Source organism: Neomonachus schauinslandi, chromosome 13 (genome assembly GCF_002201575.2).
Source record: "Neomonachus schauinslandi chromosome 13, ASM220157v2, whole genome shotgun sequence".
Classification (NCBI taxonomy): domain Eukaryota; kingdom Metazoa; phylum Chordata; class Mammalia; order Carnivora; family Phocidae; genus Neomonachus; species Neomonachus schauinslandi.
In genome coordinates, this window is record NC_058415.1 from 14,107,834 (window position 1) to 14,120,071 (window position 12,238).

The window sequence follows — 12,238 nt, forward strand, 5'->3', positions numbered from 1 at the left end:
AGTTTGGGCAATGGGGAAACGGTTTCATTCAGTGAAACAGAGCTAGGGGAATTGGTCTGAGGATAAAAATAAGGATTTTTAGTTTTGGACACATGTTACTTATATGTCCCTGAGACATCCAGATGGTACTCGGCTGGTGCTCAGACAGACGTGACTGACCTGGACTAGATACAGATTTGGGGGCATGAGCAACCACAGCAGAAGGGTCAGTGTTGCTGTACTGACGACTGATCTGAAGATGACAGGTTACTCTCAGAGGACTCCCAGGGGTCAGTTTCTCTTAGCTATAAAGTATCATTCTGGGGGGGCGCCTGGGTGGCTCAGTTGGTTAAGCGACTGCCTTCGGCTAGGGTCGTGATCCTGGAGTCCCGGGATCGAGTCCCGCATCGGGCTCCCTGCTCGGCAGGGAGTCTGCTTCTCCCTCTGACCCTCCCCATCTCATGTGCTCTCTCTCTCTCTCTCTGTCATTCTCTCTCTCAAATAAATAAATAAATAAAATCTTTAAAAAAAAATAAATAATCATTCTGGACAGTCAGCCCAAAATTAAACAAGTTAAAACCTAATCATCTACTCATAATTTAGGCCTCATATTCTTATAATTAATAATTACATGTCCTCATGGCATATGACATTAAAAAATTAATTAGAATGAGATGTTTTTTATATCACATAATTAGAAAATTTTGAGGACTTCCACTTTGAAATCGTACTCTCAACAATGATTAGCTTTAATCAGCTACTCAGCTCACAAAAAACATCATTCTGACTAAGGTTTTTTGCCCTCTCAAGTCTTCAAGTGATCCCACTCATCAAATTACAGCACACTTAGGTTTCTAAAGGATCCTCTCAGTATCGGAAATGGGAAGTATTAATTGAACTTTGATGTGGATCACATCAGGGTAAAGAATCTGGGCACTGTATCATATAAATGAAAATATCAAAGTGCCTCGTGAGTACAAAATGAGGCAAATATAAGTTATCACTCGAGGGTGGGGATGAATGCTAAATATCGTGGAAACTGGACTTCCTAAGTGGCCTTCCATTTACTTATCTGCATCATTTTAAGTTAGGTCAAATACCGTAAATAATATTTTACTACATAATCAGGATTAAATGCCCAAGAGGAAGTTCTAGTGACACTGTGAACTGAGAGAAGAGAGAAAGTGTGCTTCTTATCTAATGTGTACATCTTCAAAACATGGTATTAACCATTGAAAAGAAGGTGAGAGGGAGGGAGGGAAGGAATGAGGGAGGGGACGAGGACACAGGGATCAAGTGCATCATTATAATTATTCAGATTGTATGCACATGCGTTTTGTTGGTGGACATGCCTGTGCATGTATAAATGGGATACTGTACATAATCCTCAACGTGGAAGGGTTATGGGTCTGTTATTTTAATCACAAATTACTTTTTCTGGTGACAAGTTTTACCGAAAACTGACATTTCTCACTTGTATTTCTCAGCATTCCATCCTTTATCCTGGAAATCACATGAACTGATTTTGTTAAAACCTAGGAACCTACCTTAAAACTTGAATGGACCCTGTTGTTATAAAATATACCCAATGGAGTGAGTTCTGGTTTTGCTAAGAGTTGCAATCCACTGGATTCTCCCGTAGGTTCCTTGTGGAATAAATACCATATTCCAGCATCCTGTCATTAAAAGGGCAAGATCATTAAAAGCCTTACTTTATAAAGCCACTCTAGGAAACATGCTCAATGAACTAAGTGCTTCGTAAGCAAACTGAATCTTTTCAACACTAATTTTTCATTGTTTCGGGCTCAGCATTGACTATGAAAGTTGTGCACTCATCTAGCCCCCTCAAAGTCATTATAATCATGCTTTAAAAAAACAAATTTAATTCTACTTGCAGTACTGGATAGAAATAATTGGCTGACACGAAAACTCATTTTCAAAATATACTTTTCCCATCATTACCTACGTTCAAAAGTTATGCAGAATTATAACGAAACAAGCCTTCCTTCCTTCCGTGTGCCTCGGACAGCACGGCCTTTTAGCAATAGGAGTGTTTTTCTGTTTACCTCCAAACCTGATCAATAGATGAGTCATACTCATTAAACAACTATCCGCCAACACGCAGAGCTCACTGACTTCTTTCAAACAACTCCAATGCCCTTCCTGTCCCAAGGCAAGTTTTTGCCAAAGAAAAAAAACCCACCACACGCATGAATCAGGATGCTGTCTCAGTCTGGATCCTGTCTGTTCACTTTCAGTATTACTGACCTAACAGCACTAACAGAGCAGTTTTCACAATTTTTGACCCTCAAAATGAGATACAAAAATCAAAATTAGTGGTCTTACTCCCCACGACAAGTGGTTTTGGTTTTTTTTTTTACTGTATGGTTTAATTAAAAACCAGCCCCATGCGAAGAACAAGTTCAAGCAATAGAACTTTGATTGAATAGGTTGTTCATACTTTAACATACAGTCCAAAACGTATGCTATAGATTCACTTTTGGCAAACATTTGTTTAGTGACCACTCTGTGCCAGGTGTGGAGTAAGGCTATTCTCAAAGAATTCATAGTCTGATGGGAAATAGAGAACTAAAATATATGTATTAGGTATTACATTCAATGTAACAAAGTTTTTTAGAAGCATAGAGAGATGAACTGAGGGAAGCATATACACCTACCCACCAAAATGAATGCAATATTTAACATTTTTCCATGATATAGGTTTAGAGATGGGTCTTAATAAAACAAACTACCCTGAAAAAACGTCTTTGCCTCCTCTACTCTTTGGGGCACAAAACAGAGCACAGTAGAAGACCTGCAGGCTCCATACCACAGCCCTAAAAGCTGAGGGTAGAGAAAACCCTCCCAGGACGCAATGGAGTCTGGGGAGGGGGTGGGGGGGGGCATCAAGGGGGTAGCAACTGTTTCCTGTTAAACAGTGTGGTGTCAAAACAGGTAAAGGGAGCTTTGTAAAAGGCAGTGGAAACGTACAAGAAGAAAGAGTTTGGTTTATTTTGGGAGGAAAATCCTTGCCAAAACATGAGTTTTACTGGAACAGTTTTTCTAGAAAGAAAAGAAAGAACTCACAGAATGACAAGGAAGAAGAACGAATATAAGATGGAAAACGAGAGACCCGCTTTCTTCTCATCCCACATGAGCCCCAGGAAGGGTTTTTGGCAACCTCACCTTACATTTTTTCATGAACCATTTGCAATTTGCTTTCATCTTCAACCCATGACTTCTGAAACAAGCTGAAAGGAACCTCTGCTCTGGGTGTTCATTTGAAATGTAACACAGATCAGAAGATGATCCCAGGGTAAGGCTGTGTATCAAACCCGTGGCCATCTTGGCTCCAAAACTCATCTTCTAATTAGAAACTCTCAGCACAAACTTAATAGAGGCTCAACAAACATTTGACAAAAAATTAATGGATGGAAAGCTGAAATGATTATATGTCCAAGTCTCTGCCCTGTTAAGTAAGAATTTTATGTTTTGGGCGCCTGGGTGGCTCAGTGGGTTAAGCATCTGCCTTCAGCTCAGACCATGATCCCAGGGTCCTGGGATCGAGTCCCACATCAGACTCCCTGCTCAGCGGGGAGCCTGCTTCTCCCTCTGCCCCTCACCCCACTTGTGCTGTCTCTCTCACTCTGTCTCTCAAATAAATAAATAAAATCTAGGAAAAAAAAGAATTTTATGTTTTATGTTTTTAAGGAAAAGCACGGAAGTGAATTCCACCATCACCCAGTGATGCCCGTATCCTAGTTATCTGGAAGAAATACTCCCTTCCACTAATCTTTTACTTGGTCCTGGGAAATAATGCTAGGTATCTCTTTCCTTTTAAAAATTTTAATAGCCACAATATATAAATATGAATAAGCACTGCTACAAAGCTCATATTTCTGTACTACAGTTTGCAGCACAGATATAATCATAATAGTATAATGTCTTCAAGATTCACTTTTCACTATAAATTAACACTTTTAAATCACACTCAACTATAAATGTAAATCTCTCCCAAGTTTCTCCAGGAGACATTTCTGCCATCCAAAAATAGTTCATTTATTCTCTTAAGTTATTCTTGTGTGTGTGCATGTCTCTGAAATTCAAGACAAACAGTTAATTTAAGGCACAGAGTTTAGCTGCTTTACCAAGGAGATGAAGCCCCGAAGTGTGTATGATCCCTGCACTGAACAAAAGGATATACACTTTGACCAGAATGACCCCCGTCATAATGTTCTACAGAATAATCCATTCCCATAAAGAAAAGCTAAGGCTTTCTTTGTTCATCAAAATTAAAAACTGAAATGATGAGGCACTTGGCCATGCATGTCTTGAAGATGAGAAGCCAGAAAGATTGCACACGATTCACTAAAAATGCACTCTGAAGATCCAATAACCCCACCCATCAGCCCACCTCTTTTCCTCCATTTGGCATCCATGTTACAACACTCAAAAATACTAACTGGCATGGATGATGCAGAAGAAACAAAAAAGCATCTCAACCATATCCTGCTTTCAGTGAAATAAGCAGTATAGAAAACAATGCCATGCTTGAGCTAGATTGTCACACATGACATTACATCCATATACACCAGAATACTTCTAAACACGAAGACCAAACAACTGAAAGCATTTAACGTTACTTACCTGTGAGCCTGCAGCTGCATTACTAATCAGGTTATTGTTGGGATGAGCAATCCAGAAAGTTGAAACAGCCCTGCAAGGCATTTTTTAAAAGTGACTTAAACATGAGTCATGCAAAAATCCTGCCCACTAAAAAAACCTCCCCCAAACATCTTCCCCACAAAGTTAAAGGCCTTGGGCGCCTGGGTGGCTCAGGTGGTTAAGCGACTGCCTTCGGCTCAGGTCATGATCCTGGAGGCCCGGGATCAAGTCCTGCATTGGGCTCCCGAGTCTGCTTCTCCCTCTGACCCTCCCCCATCTCATGCTCTCTCTATCTCATTCTCTCGCTCAAATAAATAAAATCTTTAAAAAAAAACAAAGTTAAAGGCCTTGAACCGCACATATGAGTGTTTCTCTCTGCCAGTTACTCACATGCAGTCCGTGGAGGGCACAGGGACATAATTGCCGAACACTTTGTCTCGCATGGTGGTGCACATGGAGTTATTCCTATCAGTGGGGAGGAGGGTGCCAGGTTTGGTGAGGAGGCCCAGATTGTGGAACAAAGTATTTCTCTGTTCGACACCATCTTCCAAAAAGAAACAATGACCCAGTGTGTCAAATCCGATTGTGTCTTTAATCTGCAAAAACACAAGTGTGTAATGTCCATGGTAACATGAGGGACTGTGGTTTAAATGACAAGTGCTATCTACACGGCACACTTGGTACAGATGCAAAGAGAAGTTTTCATCTTAACTGAAGGGGCAGAGCCAAATGCCAGGTGTTATCGATCTCTTCATAGAGAAAAACGCCAGAATTCTCAGGAAAAGGAGGCTAGAGTAAGGCATGCGCTACAAGAGCTTAGTTACACCAAATGGAGAGGTTGTGACAATGCAGGAGAGTTAATATGCATCCGTGTGGTGAGAGGCTACGTACCAGCAGACCATTTGTCCCATGCACAGTGATGCAGCGTGAGAAGCTGTGATGAATAGATAAGCCATCCACAAATGTCGCGTGTCTGTACCCCCCCTTGTAATCCACGTCTCCACACAGGTGAAAATGAACAGGATACCGCCCCAGCTGCTGCTGACCCATGTGTTTCAATTCCACGTAAGAAAGATGGACGGAAGTGAAATTTTTCTTTATCTGTAGGACAAGATAACCGAAATCAAACCGATACACTTTGGAATATTCAAGTAGCAAAAAAATGTTTCTTTTTTTTTTTTTTAAGATTTTTTAAAATTTATTTGACAGAGAGAGACACAGCGAGAGAGGGGACACAAGCAAGGGGAGTGGGAGAGGGAGAAGCAGGCTTCCCGCGGAGCAGGGAGCCCGATGAGGGGCTCGATCCCAGGACCCTGGGATCATGACCTGAGCTGAAGGCAGACGCTTAACGACTGAGCCACCCAGGCGCCCCGCAAAAAAAAACGTTTCTAATAGAAAACATCTAAAGGGGAATGCATATTAAAATATTTCTTTTCTTTGGCACCCGGCTTTCCTGGATCTCCAGTTACTAATTTAGCAAATGCTTTTTTTTTTCTTCTAAGTAATCTCCATGCCCAACATGGGACACAAACTCACGACCCTCAGATCAAGAGTCGCATGCTCTACTGACTGAGCCAGCCAGACACCCCAGCAAATGCTTCTTAACGTAAGTGAATACTTTCAAGAGCCATAAAAATAGCTTCTAATTAGGAATAAAAGGAAATGTAACCAGAAGAGCTACAGAAATGATTTCTATATATGTAACGTGTTTTGATCTGTTCAAATATTTTGGTCATTTCCAGTCTTGTCTTGTTCTTTCATTTCTATAAACTCCACCATAGTTTGATAGTTACCTGTAAATTTTCCCTCAATGTTCTAGCACATATTATTTACTTCAATTCTTTTTAAAAATTTCTCTGTGGGGTGCCTGGGTGGCTCAGTCCATTAAGCATCTGCCTTCGGCTCAGGTCATGATCCCAGGGTCCTGGGATCGAGCCCCACATTGGGCTCTCTGCTCAGCAGGAAGCCTGCTTCTCCCTCTCCCACTCCCCTTGCTTGTGTTCCCTCTTTCGCTGTGTGTGTGTCTCTCTCTATGTCAAATAAATAAATGAAATCTTAAAAAAAAAATTTCTCTGTGATCCACAATTTAAGCATTCTATTTTTAAACACTGGATTTTTAATCATACTACTAAAAACAAAGGAATAACACTGACCAACATTTCAGTAAACAGTGTAACAGAAATGTTGTTAACAAGCATAACCTACTCAGTGCACAAAAACTGATTTTAAAACACATGTAGCCAAAACGCAGCCCAGAAGTCCAATCAGTTAGTATGCAATGCAAGGCTTACCATATGGTAAGTGCTCAGTACTTTTACAGAATAAAAATCTGCATACAAAAAATATTTTTACAGAAAGATATTACTACTGCTTACACTTCCATAATATCAAGTTTTCAAAAAGAATCATCTGATCCTTTCAGAGATTGCATGCATGGGACAAAATGGTTTAACTACAGGTTGAGGTCAACTAAATGAAGATGGTAACTTTCTCTTTTAATTGTGCAAAATCTCTTTACTGTCACTAGGTAGAAAACTACAATATGATTTTTTTTTTAAGATTTTATTTATTTATTTGACAGAGAGAGACACAGCGAGAGAGGGAACACAAGCAGGGGGAGTGAGAGAGGGAGAAGCAGGCTTCCGCGGAACAGGGAGCCCGATGCGGGGCTCAATCCCAGGACCCTGGGATCATGACCCGAGCTGAAGGCAGATGCCCAACGACTGAGCCACCCAGGCGCCCCTAAAATATGATTTCTTTTTAATATCCATATAGATCTCATTCCAAAACTTGAAAGTTTTGGGGCTCCTAGATGGCCCAGTTGGTTAAGCGTCTGCCTTCGGCTCGGGTCATGATCCCAGGGTCCTGGGATCGAGCCGGGCGTTGGGCTTCCTGCTCAGTGGGGAGTCAGCTTCTCCCTCTCCTACTGCTCTTCCCTGCCCTGCTCATTCTCTCTCTAATAAATAAATTTTTAAAAATATTAAAAAAAAAAAAAACTTGAAAGTTATTGCAAACATGTATTTGGCAACCAAGTCTCATTAAATCTTTTTGCCTACCATGACATGTCCCCCAAAGGTATCATAATCAAAGAATTGGCACTGGTTTCCAGCATAGCATGAGTCCTCCATCTCTCCTTGGATAACAACGTTCCGGGTGAGAATTCCGACCTCTGCTCTCATGTCTACACCATCGGTGATCTCACCCATGTGCAGGAACTGAGGGGCTTCTGGTTGACGTGGGCAAGAGACACAAAATATTTTTAAAAAGAACATATGAAACATCAAAAAGGCAGTCCTATTTATTCTGCAATTCCAAGATACCAAAATTTATTGTCTGCTTCCATTCCTTAATACCTCAGAATCACAGACTACAAGGAAGCGAGGATTTTAAAGATTATTTACTCTAACCACTCACTCAATGTCAAAGCCACACACAGGGAGCTTAATCCTCTCCTGAATGGCACCAACATTCTGGAATATATGTAAGTATCCTCTTTCTCTCTCTCTATCTCACTCTCTCAGGTTCCTGTCCATATGCTCTTGTTCTAATCCCCGAGGGCACATGAAGAACCAAATGCATGGTGAATCCAGAAAAATGAATGGTTCTGTAGATGTTGATAACGAGGTATTAAGTTATTCTTGCTTTTACTTCAAAGCTAAACTAATATGCATTTAAATATTAACATTACAAACATTACCATCTTTCTTACTTCTTATTTTAATATTAGCATGCATTCTTTTTAAATTTCCACCTTTTTGGAAGTCTAGAAACACTTTAATAATGAGCTTTTCTCTGATGTTTTTATTACATAAACTCAGGAAGGAAAAATACAAATAAATCAAGCAGTTGAGATCATGGGAGATTCATTATCATGTAGACTTGTTAACAAGAGTGGGAATTTCCAAAACAAAATTAATGCCAGATGGTAACAGAGTTTTTTTTGGGTTTTGTTTTCTGCTTATGCTCTATATTATCAAGAAGGAAAAGTACAACATTGAATGAAGCACAGAGAGAAAGTGCCAAGTGAGCCAATCGTCCTATTTTTTTTTAAAGCAAAAGCTGTTTCCCTTAAACTGCAAAGCTCTAAATTACCCATGAGTGTGTGCTTATTAAATAGTTACTGTAAACTCTTTGGTTTTATATCATAAATGTATATAATCTTGAGTACAGAAGGAAGGGAGACAATGTAATAAATGAAATGCATAGTAAATTCCACAAGTGAGGCAACATATAAAGGAGCTTCACCTATTACGTGGCTCAGGGTAAGTACCTGGTAAATGTCAGCAATTCTTCCTAAACACAGCTTACAGTACGGATCTCACTGCGTATTGCTTTCCCTCAAAAAACATGATTCAAGCTTATGATAAAAAAATGTAGTCTATGAAAATACCTTTCTGGTTCTATTTTAAATATTAGTGAGATCTGTTTTTTTGCCAAGGAAGTAGGCACTCAAAAATCATGAGATTTAGGGGCGCCTGGGTGGCTCAGTCGTTAAGCGTCTGCCTTCGGCTCAGGTCATGACCCTGGGGTCCTGGGATCGGGCCCCGCATCGGGCTCCCTGCTCCGTGGGAAGCCCGCTTCTCCCTCTCCCACTCCCCCTGCTTGTGTTCCCTCTCTGGCTGTCTCTCTGTCAAATAAATAAAATCTTTAAAAAAAAACATGAGATTTTGTTTTAATTAAGAAGAAATTCATATGTAAATATGAATCAGTTGATAATTGGATTATTATTTGATAGTAGAAAATTAATAAGAAAGAAGTTGGAATCTTGGATCTTGGGGAAAAAAAAAATCAATCCATCTAGTCCACATAATTTTTTTTCTTTTTTTAACAAAAAAAGAGCACAAAAACACTGATTTGCCTGCTACATATCATTAACAGCAACACTACTGTTCTCTAACTACTCTTATCTAACATCCTCTGGGATCTAGTGTTCAAAGCACCCCAGTGCTAAGATCTTCAATATCCAGATGATGATGGTGATGACACCTTGGCTTTGGGGTAAGGTTGGCGGGGCGGAGACTGCAGGAATCAAATGCCAAGAAGGATTCTGAGCAGTCCGATACCTTTGACTTTGACCTGGAAGCGGTTGCACTCAGGACAGGGGAGTAGAGTAAACTCCTCTGCTTGGTACATAGAATAGTCTGTGCTTGCAACCACGATCTGGTCTCCAGGTTTCCAACTACTAACATCATCCAGCAGATGAAGCTTCACTCCATCCACAACCTCCACCCGGAAGCCTGAGAGAGAAACACCTAAACCAAAAACCAAGAAAGAAAATGATGCATTAGTAGGCACTTCCCCCACTAAAATCAACCTCCCCACTGACTCACAAATCCAAAGTTAAGATAGACACAAGTCAGTGTATTTTTACCAGCGCTAACTATGTGCCTGTCATTCTGCAGGTATTGATGATAAAAAGATGAACATGGCAGCCCTGACCTCTAGGGTAGAGAGCCCCATGTTCCCCAAACCACGATGGTATAGGAAATGTCCCACTATTTTTCTTGATCCCCAATCTCTCGCGGTACTTCAACTCAGTGCTAAAACTATATTACTGCTTCCAAGCAGTCCTGAAATGTAGTAAGAACATATCACACATAAGTAGACGCCGCCAAACACGGAATAGGTATGTAATAAATACTCAGTGCTTCAATGTGATCCAAACACAGGATGAGAGATAGAACATTAGCACACACATAATCTTAAGAATAAAAGTCTGCCTTCGGCAATCTCTCATTTCTGGGTCTTGGTTCATACTTAATTCTTTAGCTACAATGTACTTCCACTCTTAATCCACCAACCAAGATACCATCCCCATCTTATAACGGTCAGGCAAATTTTTTTTTTTTAAGTAATCTCCCCGCAATGTGGGCCTCGAACTCACAATCCTGAGATCAAGAGCCACATGCTCTACTAACTGAGCCAGCCAGGCCCCCCAAGATCAGGCAAACCTTTAAAGACTTCCCCAATATCCTTGCTGGAAGCAACCTCCTTCTCCAGTATTCTCATTCTAGTGTTCCCTCTGGTATTATTCATACCTGTCCAACGGGAGACTAGCTCACTTCCTTAGAAGGTGCATTCATGAAGGCAGCAGAGTACGTCCACCTGTATATTTGCTCCTCTATTTCGTCACGCAAACTCACAGATGTCTGCTGAAGGGATGAGCATTCCCACTATGATCTGCAATGTCACCCAGAGACCACAGGATAGTGTCCCTGTCTAACTCCGCCCCTTCCCTGTAACAACACCAACTCTGCATTCTATGTGACCCAGGGACTACTAATCACTGATCTCTCCCAATGCCTTCTTTTGAAACTCGAAGTTGGTTCCCAATTAGGCAGACAAAAACTACAAAGTTGATCCAACATCTCCTTCATTTACTCTTTTATGTGCAACCAAGTATAGAAGCATTTCCTGCTTCTAAAACATCTGTGATAGAATCTGTCACAAACCAAAAGCTGACTTAATGCAACTGTATACACAATAGATAGAAGCTACTTCATAAGCTCGATGGAGAAGAGAAAACACCGTATCTCGGGCGCCTGGGTGGCTCAGTTGGTTAAGCGACTGCCTTCGGCTCAGGTCATGATCCTGGAGTCCCTGGATCGAGTCCCGCATCAGGCTTCCTGCTCGGCAGGGAGTCTGCTTCGTCCTTTGACCCTATCCCCTCTCAGGTGTTCTCTCTCTCTCATTCTCTCTCTCTCAAATAAATAAATAAAATCTTTAAAAAAAAAAAAAAAAAAACGCATCTCAAAGGTATCTGGTGCCCTGTATCTGTACTTACAACCATCCTTCCAATTAACTGCACACTGCTCTGGGGTGACTTTAAGATTCCAACACTAAGGGTCAATGGCAGGAGCGAAGAAACACATTGACTCAAGTGAGGGAACTCAGAAAGGGAAATTCGGGCAAGGCCCAAGGAAAGCCGCAAATAACCCTGACAATCCTGAGCCAACTCTCCTGATAAAACCTAACCTGAGCAAGTCGTGGATTCTGTTCCTTCAGATGCCAACCTACCATACGTTTGTTTTCACAAAGGACCAAAACAAAAGTACCGGGGGGGAAAAAAAAAGTAAAGTAGCTTTTTTTTTTTTTACATATTTCTTGCATCCAGATACTAAAGCCTATGATGGGATTTGGTCTAAATAATAAGATTAACAATAATGACTCTAATAACAACAGCTAATAGTTGCTGGGACTTCACAGGCATAATAAATTTTTTTTAAGCACAAAAATAACCAAGAACCCCTAGCAGCAATGACAATCGTTGCCCAAATTTTCAGATTTACCAAAAAAAAAAAAATCTAAAAAAGAACAACTAAAAAACATTAATTTTTTTCACAGAATTTTTCAAAAACTGCTTTTTAATTTTTTTTAGTTTTTTTAAGATTTTATTTATTTATTTTTATTTTATTTTTTTTAAAGATTTTATTTATTTATTTGAGAGAGAATGAGAGAGAGCACATGAGAGGGGGGAGGGTCAGAGGGAGAAGCAGACTCCCTGCCGAGCAGGGAGCCCGATGCGGGACTCGATCCCGGGACTCCAGGATCATGACCTGAGCCGAAGGCAGTCGCTTAACCAACTGAGCCACCC

At 40.7% G+C, this 12,238-nt stretch overlaps 1 protein-coding gene across 3 annotated transcripts in view; it reads right to left on the reverse strand.

The window, feature by feature from the left end:
- Positions 1-12,238, reverse strand: part of CEMIP2 (cell migration inducing hyaluronidase 2) — a 79,593-nt gene that overhangs the window by 36,871 nt on the left and 30,484 nt on the right. For all 3 annotated transcript variants that reach the window (XM_021694403.2, XM_021694402.2, XM_044920588.1), the window contains 6 exons: positions 9,708-9,896; positions 7,701-7,870; positions 5,536-5,745; positions 5,035-5,240; positions 4,627-4,696; positions 1,527-1,655 (listed from right to left, as the gene is read on the reverse strand). In XM_021694403.2, the coding sequence (XP_021550078.1) occupies positions 1,527-1,655; positions 4,627-4,696; positions 5,035-5,240; positions 5,536-5,745; positions 7,701-7,870; positions 9,708-9,896 (974 nt within the window). The remainder of the gene's footprint in view (positions 1-1,526; positions 1,656-4,626; positions 4,697-5,034; positions 5,241-5,535; positions 5,746-7,700; positions 7,871-9,707; positions 9,897-12,238) is intronic.